The 18,277-nt window shown below is 35.2% G+C and overlaps 1 protein-coding gene across 12 annotated transcripts in view; it reads right to left on the bottom strand.

Moving 5' to 3' along the window:
• Positions 1-18,277, bottom strand: part of POLK (DNA polymerase kappa) — a 73,662-nt gene that overhangs the window by 30,959 nt on the left and 24,426 nt on the right. For 9 of the 12 annotated variants that reach the window (XM_045495850.1, XM_045495821.1, XM_045495813.1 and 6 more), the window contains 3 exons: positions 15,427-15,589; positions 8,781-8,900; positions 1,543-1,695 (listed from right to left, as the gene is read on the bottom strand). In XM_045495850.1, the coding sequence (XP_045351806.1) occupies positions 1,543-1,695; positions 8,781-8,900; positions 15,427-15,561 (408 nt within the window). In that variant the 5' untranslated portion in view covers positions 15,562-15,589. Of the gene's footprint in view, positions 1-1,542; positions 1,696-8,780; positions 8,901-15,426; positions 15,590-16,169; positions 16,225-18,277 lie in introns of those variants that run through there. The other 3 variants (XM_045495806.1, XM_045495841.1, XM_045495830.1) reach the window with 3 other exon arrangements.

Here is an 18,277-nt window from a genome sequence, read left to right as displayed (position 1 = left end):
ACCATTAATTTCTAAATATACTTTTATGAGTTTAATAGAACAATAGCAATTATACTTCAAATCTCATTAGAAGGGAAGTCTATTAGCTGAGCACACAAAAGCAGTAATCTTTGTTTAAATATGGCAAATAATCATTTTGAATTTGGAAATAATAACCCATTTTTAGGAGGACAGAATTTATAGGAAAGAAAATATTTTGCATATCTAGCAATGGATTTAGCTTTAACATGGCTACAGTATGCGTGCGTGTATGTATATATACACACACATAGATAATTTCACGTAGATTATGATATATGTTCTTAAAAATAAATGCATTTTTTCAAATATAGGCTGATTATTTATAGGAAAAGGAGAGTAGTCTTTCAATAAACACTGTTTTGAAACTTCAATTGCTAGTTGTCTGCATACTTATGGGAGCAGAGATAATGAACAAACAGATTATAGTTTTATAATAAAATAGTAACTCAGTAGGAAGCAGATTTATAGCTAAGGCATTTGAAAGAGTTAGAAACAGGGTAGAACTCTCTTTGTTTCTCTTATAGATATGTTTTTTTATACCAAAATCCAACTACTCCAGGTGTCATTTCTAATTCCCCACACAGTTTTAGCCACATATAGCAATCCTGGCCATCTTTACCTTCTATGGTTAGGGTGGCAATGAGGGAGAGCAATATGGCAATCACAAAAGTTAAGATTCTAAGACATGGGAAAACTAATTACAGTCCTATTTTAATGAAGTATGTTACTCTAGAACTAAGGTTGGGAAACCTTTTCTGTAAAAGTCTGGATAGTAATTACTTTAAACTTTGCAGATCATAGGGTCTCTGTTGCAGCTACTCAACTCTGCTCTTTTAGTATTATTATTTTTTAATCGGAGAGAGAGATAGAGAAAGCATGCACATACAAGCAGGGAAGAGGGGCAGAGGAAGACAGAATTTTAAGCAGGCTTCATGCTCAGTGTGGAGCCTGACGTAGGATTCAATCTCACAACTGTGAGATAATGAACTGAGACGAAATTAAGAGTTGGCCACTCAACTGACTGAGACATCCAGGAGCCCCTCAACTCTGCTCTTTCAATGCAACAACAAATGAATGGCACGTGACAGAGTTCCAATAAAATTTTATTTACAAAGAAAAGGACTAGATTTGGCCTGCAAGCCACTGTGTGCAAGCCTGCTTTAGAATAACATTTCCTTTTCTTTCTTCTCCAGTTCTCTTTAACTAGAACAGTTACTTTAAAAAATACAATTTGCAACAGAAAGATACAATGTCACTCTACCATTCACCAGGTTTGTAATTTTGGGGAAGTTTTTAAACACCCCTCTGAGCTAGTTTCCTTGTCTGTCAAATGGAAATAAAAATTTCCTCAAGTGATGTTGAAAGGATTCCATAATTGAGCACATATAAAGCACACAGAAAAACGCCCAGCAAACTGGTAAAGCTTACCAAAGGCTTCCCCTTCCCCCTTCATGAACCAGTAAGCTTTACTTGAATATGTTACGAAATTTCCTATTTTGTCTTTGATCTTTACCTACTTACCAACATCATCATTGATCCTACAGCAATGGGTTTATCCTTCAGTTCTGGATTGTCCCTCATTTCTACAGCTGCATAGAAAGCATCCATGTCAATGTGCACTATAGTATTGTTCAGATTCCGGCTCTGTTCTAATTCCATTGCAAATCTGTCAACCTTAATTTTTTAAAAAGTTAACATATTTTTAGTCAACATGATATCAAAACACCATCAATCATAACATTAATCTCTCATTTAGGAGGTATCTATCTCTGTCCATCTATCTATCCATCTTTCCACCCACCCATTGACCCACCTATCTATGTATACATTTTTTTGTTGAAGTTTCTTTTGTATTTATTTAACTTTTTTTTACTTAATTAATCTCTACACCCAACATAAGGCTCAAACTCACAAGCCCAAAGTCAAAAGTCAAAATCATATGTTCCACCGACTGAGCCAGCCAGGTACCCCTATCTACTTACACTTTATTGTTGTTTATTAAGGCTGATAATTGCTTCTATTTTCATGAAGATAGGGAGTTGATTCTCAAATATCTTACCCTACCAAGTCTTCCATCTCTCACTCACTACAATCACATAATAGGTACTTAATAAATATTTCTTGAATGAATGAAATATTGTAAGTGCTTGTATCAAATGATTCTTCTGCTTTATAAATTTGGACATCAACTAATGGTAAATAAAAGCTTCGGTAAAATAAACAACTCTCACTGACTCATAACATTAACATTTTAAAGTAGCAACAAAGGAAATCTACAACGAAAGATTATATACTTCTTTGGCATATTACCTTTATGCTGAAGAGTACTGTACAAGTGAATGTACAAATCATAATGTAAACATTCACTCTGTAGAACTGTTTTTATAAGGCTGAAATTTGGTAACCGTTAGTCAATACAAATCAAAATTGAAAATTTAAGCTATAATTTATTCTTTCATGAAATCAATATATACGTCAAATATAATAGCCAAGAAACTTATCTTTAAAGCATTTTTATTTCTCTAGAGAGAAAGAATTGGATTGATAAGAAGAAAGGGAAATGAAAGGAGGTAAAAATAACCAAAGTATGGCAGGCAGTAAGAAAAAGGTTTATGTAACAGACAGACCCATTTCCAAGTGTTCCTTTTTTGTGGCCTCTACTATAGAGGCTGAAGAGAAAAGAAGCTAAATATGCTTCCCAGCTTTCCCCGTAGCCGAGGGTGGTGGTGTGACCATTTTGATCTATGATCACTTTGAATAAGATGGAATACATAAGGAGCATGGAATAGTGGCTAGCAAATGGGACAAGTTTAATGAATGTAATCTCTTACTAAAGGATCAAAGGATAGCTGCACAGCAAAGGAATAAAAAACTGAGGGGAAAATAGATATAAGCAATAAGGGTAAGCTCTGGAATGAAAGCAATTTCCATCATGTGGAGATCTCTATAGCAGGTTTTCTCAAAAGTGGAAAGTTGCAGGGGTATAATTCAGTATTTCCTCCTCGTTAGACTTCAACTCTGCTTCCATTCTGGAGAATTTTTTTCATGGTCTTCCTTCTTAGCATTATAGTGACACTAGTTTCCCCACTAGCTGCAGGCTAAGACTGCAACTTCTCTTTTAGAAATAATCCCCTGAGGAGCACCTGGTGGCTCAGTTGGTTAAGCGTCCGACTTGGGCTCAGGTCATGATCTCACAGTTCATGATTTCGAGGCCCACGTCGGGCTCTGTGCTGACAGCTTGGAGCCTGGAGCCTGCTTCGGATTCTGTGTCTCCCTCTCCCTCTGCCCCTCCCTGGCTTGCACTCTGTCTCTCTCTCTCTCTCAAAATTAGAAATATTAAAAGAAATAATCCCCTGAACCATATTTGTTTCCAGTTGGTTCCAGTGAACCTCTAGAGGGTCTGCTTCTGTTTAGGCTACAACTCACTGAGATGCTCTGTGCCTTTTTCAGGCTGTTCCTCTGTCTAGGATGATCTTCCTCATTCTGTCATAAAGCCTTGAAGGGTCAGCTCAGATACCTCTCTATGGCTTAATTAGCTCTCTGTCCTCCATGCCACAGAATTTAATGTTCCCTTAGTTGTTTTCCTGCCCTTATGGTGCACTTACTATATTAGATACTAAATTATGAGTTCTATCAGGATAAAGACTTGATTTGCCTTTAAATTCTTTTCTTATAAGAGAGAAAGAGGTGAGACTTATAGGAGAAAATACATAAATTTTACACTGATAAATATATATATTTTTTTCTGGTTTAAAAAGAGGAAGTAGAATGTGCAGAAAAATTTTGCAGAAGGCTGATCTCATGCAGTGAGATACCTAATAGGTGGAACTTTCACATGACTCCAATTTATCATCCAGATTTAAAACAACTATTTTTTCCAGTACTTCGATTTTAAATTAGAGAATAGCATCCTGACATTAAAAAAAAAAAAAAAAAAAAAAAAAAAAAAGATGTAGACAAATAATGGAGGCTAATAAAAATAAGGGTGGGTTAAAAACTACTCTATTTTAATCCAAAAAATATACCTATGATAGGAATTGACTGAGAATACGGGAGCAGCATTTGAAGTATCTTAACCCATAAATATTGGAAAGGAAAAAGATAATAAATGGAAAGCAAACCAGGTGGAAAAAAGCTTTCCTTAGCCTCATATGTTAATTTTATGACAGTTCCTTCAGCAATCTATTATCTTTTCTGTGCTTCAAGCAAAAGTACAGTTGGCAAAAGGAAACCTCCCCACTGAGTGACTCAAACATTCCGCTTTCCTCTACTCTCATTACTCACCCTTGTCTAAACACTTTTCTCTCTGCAACTACCAAATGCACACCACCCTGCTTTTCTCAAATTTCTTCTAATGAAATCCTCATTCATGTTTTCCATTCTTCTATTTTCCCTTACAAATAACTTCCATGTTCTGATCTGAGCCTCTCACGTGTATGTTATCCCTTTTGTCACAGTTCAAAACTAGTGTGTGTGACCACGGTTAAGAATAAGAGCTTCTTCTGGGTCTTCAGTTACATGATAGGGGGCAAGTTAACTCCCCTCATTCTTCCTTTTTTTGAAAAGTGGGACTAAACCAATCCCCAACAATTGGAAGAATTAAAAGAGCTACTCATGTAATGTACTCATCCAGGGATATGGAAAGGGCTTCATGATATTACCTATAATTTTAAAAACAGAAGTGACATTTATTGGGTATATCAAATGTGTCCTATAACCACGGTGGCTAAGTGTACAGATTAGAATCAACGCTTCTATGTTAACTCATTTAGTGATAAAAATAATTCTGAGATGGTAATTATTATTCCCATTTTGTAGATGAGGAAACTAAACTTCAGTAAGAGGAAGTAATCTGCTCTGAGTCATACAGCTGGTAAATGTTAGCACTAGACCTATAAACCAAGTTACTCTAAAGGCTGTGCTCTTTCCATTATTTTATAATGCTTCCCTAAAATGGATCTTAAAAAGTCTTTAATATTGAAATAACTTCAAACCAAACTCAAATAGTGTATTTTATATCAACATTATGCTTTATTTACTTCTTTAAAAAATCCCCTTTTTTGATTACATTCAGGAAACTGTTTCAGAAATATTGTTTTTCATTTTCCTGACTTACTACTACCCTAAATTGGTAAATAAACCCAGGTCCATAAAATCAGTTGTTAAAATGGTCAAAATGCACAGATTTGCTGTGTAGTTTCCATTTAATATAACATGGATGTTTGTCTATTCTTTTTTTTTTTTTTTAAGTTTATTTATTTACTTGAGAGAGAGAAAGAGAGAGGGAGACCGTGAACAGGACAGGGGCAGAAAGAGAAGGAGAGAGAGAGAATCCCAAGCAGGCTCCACAATGGCAACATGAAGCCCGATGTGGGGCTCGATCTCACAAACTGTGAGATCATGACCTGAACCAGAATCAAGAGTTGGACACTTAACCAACTGTGCCACCCAGGCACCTCAGATGTTTGTCTATCTAATTTATGAATCCATGTTATAACAAGATGTTTTGGCAGCTACAAAAATGATTGTGCCTTTAAGAAGTCTAAAGAGGGTAGGATGGAGTGGGGAACACTTAGGTTCTGAATAAATACTCCGGGAGACTATAGAGGTTAGTTACCTCAGCTTGACTAACAATAATAGTTCCTACCATCATAGCATGCATACAAAAATCTATTATTTGGAAAATTCATGACACTGGAATAGAAACACATTTCCCATGGAAAACCTCTCTTACTCTCAGATCTTCTAGATTCCTTAGGATTTCCTCAATCCCCTCCCATTTACACAATTTCTTTTAAAGGAAGCTCAACAAGTGAAACAATTTAACAATCAACATAAAACAGATTTCCTGCCACTCCCCTTTCAAAAGATGTCAGAGAGTCTCTCATGAAATAGTCAACAAAAACTGTAACAAAATCTGAAGCTCTGTTACACAATATAAAATATTTTCTAATACTTCAGATTATTAGCATATTTAAGGATTATGAGCTTTAAAAAGAGTCATGAACAGCAAAAAGTTCTTATATTGCATGACTCATATGCATTATATCTTTAAAGCTTTATAAGAGATATTTGTATAGATGATTAAAACTTACCAAAAAAAGGTTCTGAAAATAAATTGCCTAAGGATTAATATCAATTAAAAATAATGTTATTATACACAGAATGGATTTGTTTTAACTTGATGAAACAATGCTTAAATTTATGCGAAAGGAACAATGCATGAGAAAAAAATTTATAGAATCGTAGTGAAGGAACATATTAAACATATTATTATTATTGAATAACTAAAATTGCATGGTATGATAGAGGAAAAGATTCAACTGAGTAAAAGAGAGAATCCAGAAACAAATTCAAGTACAATGAGAATTTAGTATAGGAAGAAAGAAAGGGCCTGTCTGTTAAGTGACCGACTTCAGATCACGTCATGATCTTGCAGTTCATGAGTTTGAGCCCTGCATGGGGCTCTGTGCTAACAGCTTGGAGCCTGGAGCCTGCTTTGGATTCTGTGTCTCCCTCTCCCTCTGTCCCTCCCCTGCTCGCACTCTGTCTCTCAAAAATGAATAAACGTTAAAAAAAATTAAAAGGAGAAAGCACGTGAGCTGACGTAATGTGTGCAATTTCTCTTTCACTTGTTGAATAGCAAATTACTTGCCTTTGATTTTTTTTCCTCATTCTTTCTTCGTTACTGGGGTCTAGAATATAGACTGGAGGTAATCCCATTTTGTAAACCAGGTAAGGATAACACTTAGGGGATGACAGAACAACACGATGTAGAACCTGGGTCCCTAAATTACTACAGTGAGCAGAACCACCCAATCAGTTGGGACTACTTATCTATTTTTTTAAATGTTTATTTATTTATGAGAGAGAGAGAGACAGAGCATGAGTGGGGCAGGAGCAGATTGAGAGGGAGACACAGAATCCAAAGCTGGGTCCAGGCTCCAAGTTGTCAGCAAGAGCCCAACATGGGGCTTGAACCCATGGAACTGCGAGATCATGACCTGAGCCGAAGTTGGACGCTTAACCGACTGAGCCAGCCAGGTACCCCAGGAATACTTATCTATTATGTGAGAAAGAAATAAACTCTTAACTGATCTGAACCACTGTATTTTGGGATCTTGTGCCAGCTACTTAGCCTATATACTAACAATAAAAAAGGAATTCCCATAGGAATGAAATATTAATGGCTAATACAAGGGAAGACATTCTTTTTCTGTCATAATCAAAGAAGGTGCAAATTAAAATTACCATGAAATAATATTTAGACATTACCAGCAAAAACTAAAGGATTGATAAAATTAATAAAATTTAATTTGAAACAAGTATGTGAGGAAACTAGCACTCTTGTGTTGAAAATGTGAAACTGTACAATCTTTGGTGAAAATAACAGGACAAGAGTACAAAGATGTAAATAAGAACAATCATCGCAAGGTTATATATAAAAACAAAAAACTGAAACCCATGTGGAATAAGGCAAATAAATTATGGTACCTCCATAGAGTAGAATGCTATGAAGCACTAAAAATGCTAATTTTGGGGGTCGTCTGGGTGGCTCAGTCAGTTAAGCGTCTGACTTCGGCTCAGATCATGATATCGCAGTTTGTGAGTTTGAGCCCCACATAGAGCTCTGTGCTTCAGCACAGAGCCTGGAGCCTGCTTTGGATCTGTGTATCCCTCTCTCTCTGCCCCTCCCCTGCTCGTGCTCTTTCTCTGTCCCTCAAAAAATGAATAAATGTTAAAAATTTTTTTTTTAAATGATAATTTGGGAAGGCAAAAGCAAGTGATCTTTCTTTATGAAAGGAGACCACTTATCACATAAAATAAAAAACTAGCTTGTGCTCTAGGAAAGCATATATGAAGAAAATGACACATTACAATTTGGCAAAGAAAAAAACATAAAGTTTGGCATCTCTGAACTCTATCACGAGAAGAAATGTGTGGCCTAGATCAATATGATTTTATCATCATGTTACAGCCTAAACTGCTTTGTTAAATTGAATCAGATTTTGATAGAGGATAAAAACTGCCTTTAAAAGTAAACTTTATTTAAAAAAATTTTTTTTAAATATATAAAAGTAAACCTTAGGTTTACCAGCAAAACCTTGACTATTTTGAGTTTTCAATCTATTACATGATGCCCTGCAGTGTTGCTCTACTCAAACTCTTCTCCTGGAATAGCTTTTAAATACCAGAGGAAACTCTTTTGAGTATTTATTCCCTGAAGATACTGGAGAAGCCAAAAGCCTCCAAATTTTTAGAAGTCTGGTGTTTTATCTTAAAAATTCATGCACATTTGGCATTCTACCTTAGTTTTAGTACAACACAATTATGTTTTAAATTGCTTTATAATTTAATTAGTGAACATGTTCCCCTAAATCTGTTTTGCAAAATCAGCATGGAAGAAAACATGCCACATTTATCTTGTGGCCTTTTGTAGCTGCAAAGTATGTATATAACAAAAAGAACATAAGCTTTGGATTAAATCCTAGCTCTGAAGCTAGGCAAGTTATTTACCCTAATTAAGGTTCCATTAACTCTTCTGTATAATGGAGGTGACAATGCCTAGGTATGGGGTCTTTATGTAAAAGAGTAGACCAATATTTAACAAAGTATGCATGTTTGTTAAATTTTATGCTTTACAATATAATGAACATTTACATTTTACCTTGTTTTCAGTTGTGACTTGACCATGATGCATTTTAACTATCAATTACTATTCTACCAGCTTTCACTTTCTTTAGCAATTAAATTAATACCTGTAATTGTGCTTTCCTTAGCTGTTGGCTGGTAATTTGAGCTTTTTGTTGCATCATATTTTCAATTCGTTGGTTGACTTGCTTTTCTTTCTTGAGCTCATTTCCATAAAATTTGGACCCCTTTGTAAGAAAACAAAACAAAGCATAAGAAAGTGTCAGAAGGAAAGCATCACTGTAGTATGTATAACCATGGTACCTAAGTGTATAGACTAGAATCACAATTACTGAATTCAAAACTTAGCTCACTCCTTGCTAGCTGGGTGACCCTAAAACTACTAATCTTTCTATGTCTCAATTTCCTTACCTGCAAAATGAATTTATAGTTACCTACATCATAGGCTTGTTGAGACAGTAATTATACGCTGCAAACTCTGAGATGAGTACAGATCGGCACTCAGAAAATAACAATGTGTCCCAGACAGGATCCATGGGCATATCCAAGCCCTCAGTCATTTGGGTTATCAGTTATCTCCTTCACTTTTATGTAAAAAGCATTTATAAAATTTTGGGGCACCTGGGTGGCTCAGTTGGTTAAGCGTCCGACTTCGGCTCAGGTCATGATCTCATGGCTCATGAGTTCAAGCCCAACATCAGGCTCTGTGCTAACAGCTCAGAACCTGAAGTCTGCTTTGGATTCTGTGTTTCCCTCTTTCTCTGCCCCATCCCCACTTGCATTCTCTCAAAATTTTTTTAAAAAAGCTTTTACAAAATTTTAATGTTAGTCATTAAAGAAAATGTAGAAAATCACTTTTAGAAAATCACCTATCATCCCATCACTGAACATAACATCTATTCATTCATCAGGTTGATGAATTTTTTTTAATGTTAATGTGTTTATTTTGAGAGAGAGAGAGAGAGAGAACAAGAGCAACTGAGTAGGGGAGGGGCAAAGAGAGAGAGAGAGAGAGAGAGAGAGAGAGAGAGAATCCCAAGTAGGCTCTGCACAGTCAGCAAAGAGCCTGACCAGGGGCTTAATCCATGAAACCCTGAGATCATGACCTGAGCCAAAACCAAGAGTTGGACACTTAACCAACTGAGCCACCCAGATGCCCTAGGTTGATGGACATTTAGATTATTTTTATTTTGGCTTTTATGAGAAATGCTGCAATGAACATTCATATAGACATTTTTGCATGGACATATGTTTTCACTTTCCTTAGGTACCCAGGAGTGAATCTCTGAGTCATATGGTAACTCCATTCTAAACCTTTTGAGAAACTGCCAGACTGTTTTCCAAAGTGGCTGAACCATTTTATAATCCCACCAGCAAAGTATGAGGGTTCTATTTTTCTATTTTTATATCTTTAGTGAAAAGTCTATTTATATTTTTTGTCCATTTTTAACTAGGTTGTCTTACTAACAATTTATAAAAATTCTCTTTATATTCTGGATGTAAGTCCTTTATCAGATAAGTATTTTGCCAATATTTTACATTACTATGTTGCTTATCATTTCATTTTTTAATTGTGTCTTTTGAAGTGCAGATGTTTTCAAATGTGATGAGTCTAACGTGTCAACTTTTTCTTTTACTGACTGTGCTTTTATTGTTATATCTAAGAAATGCTTGTCTAACCAAAAGTCTCAAAGACTTTCTCATATCTTCATTAAGTTTTACTGCTTTGGCTCTTACATTTAACTTGATTTTGAGTTAAATTTGTATATGGTGTGAAGTGAGGGTTTAGGTTCATCTTTTTTTTGCATGTGGATATCCAGTTGTGCTAGCATCATGTGCTGCACAGATGATCCTTCTGCCTTGGTACTTTCCCAAAAACCAATAAAGTATCAATGCAAAGATTTACTTCTGGACTCTTAATTCTACCCCATTGTTCAATATGTCTAGCCTTATGACAGTAACACACTATCTTGATAACTGTAGCTTTATAGCACATTCTTAAACAGGAAAGCCAAAGACCTTATTATTTGTTCCTTTTCAAAATTGTTTTCACTATTTTAGGTGTTTCACATTTCCATATAAATTTTAGGATCTGTTTATCAATTTCGGCAGGAAAAAAAGCCCCTTGAATTTGGATGAAGAATTACACTGAATCCATCGATCAGTTTGGGGAGAACTACCCTCTTAACGATGTTGAGTCTTCTCATTGTTGAATATAGGATGCTTTCATTTTTAGATCCTTACTTTCCCTCAACACACTTTTGTTATTTTCAGGGTACAACTGTTGCACTCCTTTTGAAATCCGTAAGAGTTTCTATCCATAAACATCATGTTATTTGTGAAGAGATAGTTTTATTTCTTCCTTTCCAATCTAGATGCCTTTTATTTCTTTTTATTGCCTGACTACACTGGCTAGAACTTTCAGGACTATGTTGAAGAGAAGACATGAGAGTGGACTTCCTTGTCTTGTTCCTGATTTTAGGAGAAAAGTGCATTCCTGGAATAAATCCCACTTGGTCATGGAACACAATCTTCTTTTTATACTGCTGGATTCAGTTTGCTAACATTTTGTTGAGGGCTTTTATATTTACAATGATCTATAATATTCTGCTTGTTTGGCTATTGTATCAAGGTGATACTGGTCTTATAGAATGAGTTGGTAAATGTTACATATTTCTTCATTTTCTGGAAGAACTTGTGGAATACTGGTATTATTTCTTCTTTTTTAAATGTTTACTTATTATTTTTTTCTAATGTTTATTTATTTTTGAAAGAGAGAGAGAGAGAGAGAATGAGAATGAGCGGGGGAGGGGCTGAGAGAGGGAGACACAGAATCTGAAACAGGCTCCAGGCTCTGAGCTGTCGGCACAGAGCCCAGTGCTGAGCTCGAACTCATGAACTGCGAAATCATGACCTGAGCTGAAGTCAGATGGTTAACCAACTGAGCCACACAGGTACCCCAGTATTATTTCTTCTTAAGTGTCAGATAAAATTCACCACTGAAGCTATCTTGACTTGTTTTGTTTTTTTTTTTTCGGGGGGGGGGGGAATGGAGATTTTTAATTATTGATTTAATTTCTTTCCTTATTAAAGGTCTATTTAGATTTTCTTATTTTCTTGAGTCAGTTTTGGAAAACTTTAAATTTCTAGAAATTTATCCAATTTATTGGGATTTGTTTTAAAATACTCCATCTTCTACCTCTAAAATTCAGTAGGGAGGGGTGAGATAGATGAAACAATATTTGCAAATAAGTTGATGTCTGATGATGCTGGGTGATGATTACCCAGGAATTCACTTTAGTATCTCATTTTCTGTATGTTTATAATTTCTGATAGGGGCATCTGGGTGGCTTAGTTGGTTGAGTGTCTGACTCTTGATTTCAGCTTAGGTCATGATCCCAGGGTCGTGGGATCAAGCCCCATCAGGCTTCGTACTGAGCATGGAGTCTGCTTAAAATTCTCTCCCTCTCTCCATCTGCCTGTCTTCCTGATTCACACTCTCTCTAAAAAAAAAATAAATAAATAACAACAAAAAATGTTTCTGATAAAAATTTTAAAGAAGTTGCATTTCTGTGAAGCAGTAACAATTAGAAAATTTCAATTCAAAAAAGATATTTATGATGAACTCCCCAACCCCCCACACTAGAGGAATATATATTATATAAAATATATAAATATTTTAATATATATTGGTATATAAAATATATATAAAGTATATATTTTATATGATAGATACATATCAATCAGATGATATGTATATATAGTTCTATGTATGTATATACAGCTGACCTTTGAACATCATGGGTTTGAACTGCAGTAGGCCAACTCATACATGGACTTGTTTCAATAAAAACAGTATAATACAGGGGCGCCTGGGTAGCTCAGTTGGTTAAGCATCCGACTTCAGCTCAGGTCATGGTTTCATGGTTCGTGAGTTCGAGCCCCTCATTGGGCTCTGTGCTGGCAGCTCAGGGCCTGGATGGAGCCTGCTTTGGATTCTGTGTCTCCCTCCCTTTCTGCTCCTCCCCCACTCACGTTCTATCTCTCAAAATAAATAAACATTAAAAAAAAAATCTTTAAAAAAAAAATAGTACGGTACTGTAAATATATTTTTTCTTGCTTACAATTTAACGTTTTCTTTTCTCCATCTTACTTTATTATTAAAGAATACAGTATGTAATACACATAATATACAAAATTTGTGTTAATTGACTGTTTATGTTACTGGTAAGGCTTCCAGTCAATTGTAGGCTATTAGCAGTTCATTTTCGAGGAGTCAAAAGTTGTACATGGATTTTCAATTGTGTGTGTGTGGGGGGGGGGCAGTGCTCCTAACCTTCGCACTGTTCAACGGTCAACTGTCTATCACATAAAACTTATAAGGAAAAACAAATGCTCTTTTTAAGATATTCTTGAAAAAGAATAAAGAGCAAAAAAAGAACTTGTTCTAGCAGTTGTCTAGACTTACTAGACAATACTGGAATGCAGGTCATGTTGTAATGATATAATAACAAACAATCCAGTGGAACAGAAGAAAGCACTGCAGATCAGTAAGAAATGATGATCTAGATGAACTATTTAATAAGTGTTACTGGGACACAGAGAAGAGAGAGGAAAGATAAAATCTGGGATGACTTAAATATTCTATTTCTTAACCTGAAAACTAGGGTCATAGGTTTTAATTCTTTTTTTAAGTTTTAAGATGAAAATTTCAAAAAAATCTCAGAGAATACAGATTAGTACAATAAACACTATATAAAACTATCACTGAGATTTAACATTTTGTCTTATTTCCTTCACTGATTTTTTTAAGTAAACTGTTTTAAAGTAAATTACAGATATAATGATATTTAGCTATTCTATACAGTGTTTTAGTATGCATTTTTAAAAATGAGGTCATTTTCCTAGGTAATTATAATAGCATTTTCAAAGCTAATAAAATTAACAATAGTTCCTTAATACAATCTAGTACCCTGTCCATATTCAAATTCCCTTAACTGTTCCAAATATATTTGTTCAAACCAAAATCCAACCAGGGTCCATATATTATGTTTGCTTACTTCATCTCAATTTTTTTACTTTTAAAATTTTATCTATATTTTATACACTTAAAAAATTATTTTTCCCTCAAGGTTTTATTTTGGAATTTCTAAATCTTCCAACATTTGAAGGAATAGTACAAAGAACACCCCTATGTCCTCACCTAGATTCACCAGCTATTAATATCCTGATACATTTAGTTTCTCCCACAATTTCTAGGAATACACAATACACACACCCCCACTCCAACATATGCACTTGCACAAACATGCATGCATACACACACACTCCTCCCCCTCTTTTTGGTTAAACCATTTAAAAGTTAAGTTGCTGTAGATACCAGCATGCATTTCTTTAAAATAAGTATATTCTCTTAAATTTTACACCTTTCTGAAGGGTATTTATTTCATAATATATAAATAAAAGAAAAAATATTAGAAGAAAATATTTATGACCTTGGAGAAAGCCATACGCAGTTGACTAATTCAAGTACATATGAAAAATCAAACAAGGTGGCTTTGTCAGTTAAGTGTCCAGCTTTTGCTCTTGGCTCAGGTCATGATCTCACTGTTCACTCCATGCTAACAGCACAGACCTCCTTGGTATTTTCTCCCTCCCTCTCTTTGCGTCCCTCCTCTGCTCATACATCTATCTCTCTCTCTCTCAAAATAAATAAATTTTTAAAAAAGGCAAACAGAAAACTTCTGCACAGGATTAAGTATCATAAGCAAAATCAAAAGATATACACTAATCTAATGGTGAATTGTGCAAATGACGAGAAGAGACAGTTTGTAAAAAGGGAAAATACAAGTCGCTTGTTAAACATGTGAAAAGATGCACCATCTCACTTTTCATAGGAGAAATGCATATTAATCCTACACTACATTACTATAGATAGGAAAATCCAAAAGCTTAGTAACACACTGGGCAGTCATGGTTGCACATATATTGGCAGTGAAAATTTAAATTGATACATAAACTATGTAGGGCAACTTGAGCAATTCATAAAAATTCCATATGTGGGCCACCTGGGTGGCACAGTCAGTTAAGCATCTGACTCTTGATTTGGGCTCAGGTCATGACCTCGTGGTTAGGGAGTTCAAGCCCCGGGTTGGGCTCTGCGCTGTCAGCAGAGCTTGAGATTCTTTCTCCTTGCTGTGCTCCTCCCTCCCTTGCGCTCTCTTTCCAAATAAATAAACAAACATTTAAAAAAATTCCACATGAATATATCCTTTTTTTGTTATCTGTATTTTGTGGAATAATTCTACTTCTACGATCTCTTATAATTTTACCTGCACATATGTAAAGTTGTGAAAGTTGTAAAGGTTATTCACTGTCATATTGTTTGTAAAAACAAAAGACTAGAAACGATGTATAGGTTCATAAATGAACATTCCGTCTGGTTCAATAAATTATATCTACACATGCAGGCATGAAAACTGAAGATCTTTATGGAAAGATCTTTATGGAAAGACCTCCAAGTTACATTACTGAAACACATGCATATAATGTGTACATGAAGCAGGAAAACTAGAGGGCAAGAGGAAGAGCAACAGAACAGAAGGGAGATTATTCCATACCCACTTGTTGTGAGAAGATACATTAAAATATTAAAAATTACAATAAAAAATATTTACAACTTACTGATTTTCTTTTAAACAGAAAGTTAAAAAGCTACTAAATTAATGATATCAAAAGAAACAAGAAACATACCCTTGTGGCTTCCATTATAATCTTATTAATCTTCTCTTTATCTAATCCTTCCATTCCAGCTTTATTATCATTAAGTCCCATCCTAAGCAGAAGGTCATCTTTGTAGTTGTCATTCTTCTCCTTGGTGCTATGCATGGTATAAACTTAAAGGTTTTTTTATTACCTAAAAAAACATACAAAATAAACACTGCTTTTCAAAGCATTCATGGTGAGGAGGTGGACACTTAAAAGTTAAGATGATAATAAGCAAAACAAGAAAAACATTTAAGAATATAAGAATTGTTAGCCATTGAGATATTGTTATTTTTAAATGTTTATTTACTTATTTGGAGATTGAGTGTGAGTGGGGGAGGGGCAGAGAGAGAAGAGAGAGAATCCCAAGCAGGTTCTGCACTATTAGCACAGAGCCTGACGCAGGGCTCGAACTCACGAACTATGAGATCATGACGTCAGTCAAATTAATCAAACCTCAAACAACTGAGCAACCCAGGAGCCCTGAGAAATTATTATTATTCAGAGTTTAAAATTACTATCCCAAGATTATTGTACTCTCAGAAGGAAGAAAATGAACATTTCCTGCAAGTTTTGTGCCAGCCACTCACTATGCTAGGCACTTTACGCTTGAATCTCACACAGTAGCCCTACCCTGAAAGGTAAATTTTATTACCCCCAAAATAAAGAGAGAAGAAATCTGAGTCTTAGAACATATCTCCTGACATAAATATGCTAATAAGTGACAATATCTGTATTGAAACCCAGACTTGAGTCCAAAGTTCACGTTTTTCAGATATTAACATACTGTATAGGAAACAAATATGAAATAACACTCATCTACTAAACATGTTAAGTTCAGTGGCATTTATTACACTCTGTATACAGAGCTCAATTTCTTTTTTTTTTTTTTTAATGTTTATTTATTTATTTTGAGAGAGTTTGAGAGAGAGAGGGAGCAGTGGAGGGCAAGAGAGAGAGAAGAGAAAGAATCCTAAGCAGGCTCCGTGCCATCAGCACAGAGCCCAACGTGGGGCTCAACTCACAAACCATGATATCATGACCTAAGCTGAAACCAAGAGTCAGACGCCCAACTGACTGAGCCACCCAGGCACCCCCAGAACTCTATTTCTTAAGGCAGTGAAAAAAATACAGGCAAAATAATAATCTATTCACTTCTGGGAGATTAATACATTTTATAATGTTATGTCACATCTAAGATTAAGAAAAATCCTCTCAAATAATAACTCTTTTTTTATTTTTAAGTAAGCTCTACACCCAACATGGGCTTGAACTCATGACCCTGAGACCAAGAATCACATGCTTTACCAGGAGAGCCAGCCAGGCACCCCAAATAATTCTTTAATATCTTTAAATAGTAATTTATAATTTACTTTCATATTTATTAGTTTTTAAAAATATAATAACCATGCAACACAGATTTGCTTATTCTCATAGGAAAGATAGAAATTGGAATTCAGGAAGGTTAAGTGAATTGGCCATCATAAGTCTGCTAATAAGCAAAAGAACTGGGATGTGAATCCAAGTCTTCTTCAAGTCTAGTACAGCTGCCATAACATCACAGCTGCTTCCAATTTGGAGTGCATGTATGCTATAAAGAAATGACCAGGTAAACAGCTGTCATGAACCTATAACAAATTAGGCCAGTGATTTCTTATTTGCATGATTTAGAGAGGGTTCATTTATTCTACGCTGTTGAGGACCTTTTCTTTTCCTTTCTTTTTTTTTAACTTGACATCCATCACCACACATACTTACATAATTTCTTTTCTTGTGATGAGAGCTTCTAAGATCTAATCTCTTAGCAACTTCCAAATATACAATACGATATTAACTACAGTCACCGTTCTGCACATTATACCCCCATGACTTACTCATTTTATAACTGGAAATTTGTACCTTTTGACCACCTTTACCCATTTCACCTACTCCTACCCCACCTCTAGCAACCACCAATCTGTTCTCTGCATCTATGAGTTCAGGTTGTTTTTTTGTTTGTTTTGATTCCATCTGACATAAATAAATTCAAAGGTCTGAGAGTAGGAACCAGATATCAGTATTTTTAAGGCATGCCCAAGTTATTCCAATGTGCCCCAAGTATGGGAACCACTGGTGCTATTGTTTCCCAGTACCCAAGAGAATATAGGCTAGTTTTCTGTTTTTATCGTTTGATTTTTCTCTTCAACTATCACATTCAACTTAATATCACCCTATATTTTGTCTCATGCTTTAGTAATCCAATTACTTTTCATTTTCTAATAAAACTGGTGAATGTAATTCATTCATATTTTCCCAAACCACCACCACTGAAGCTTGAAGATGTTGAATGCACAAATCTTACATTTAAGCTGTCTTCTCCTTTAAAAACTGAAATGTATAAAAAGAACAGAAACATTTATGAGTGCCTACTATTTCACAAAGAATATATTATTTAGCCCAAAAACTCTAGGAAGAATTGCTTTTGGTCCCTAATTGGGTCAGAAGAACTGGGTTATTATTAGCAACACTGGCACCAGGCAAAGTTGTGAGATAGGTAAAATTAGTTTTCAGCTACCTTCTTGTCTTGCTGATGCTCAATTACCAAGCCTAGTTTCATGAGGATAGTTTACTATCCTCTATATGTTAAGAAGTTCCAAGTTTATAGCTGCAGTCCAAATGCCCGTCTGGTATCCTAAATTTAACATGTCCAAAACTGATCTTCTCATCTGCCTCCATCACTCAAACCAGTTCCACTTGCATGCAGCCTTCCTCATCTCAGTTCAGGGCAACCCTCCAATCGCTTCCAATTCCTCATGCAAAGTATCTTGTAGTCATACTTAACCTCACTCTTTCTCATACA

This window comes from Leopardus geoffroyi, chromosome A1, assembly GCF_018350155.1.
Source record: "Leopardus geoffroyi isolate Oge1 chromosome A1, O.geoffroyi_Oge1_pat1.0, whole genome shotgun sequence".
In the NCBI taxonomy this organism is placed as follows: Eukaryota; Metazoa; Chordata; class Mammalia; order Carnivora; family Felidae; genus Leopardus; species Leopardus geoffroyi.
This window is presented reverse-complemented; position numbering and strand designations above follow the sequence as displayed.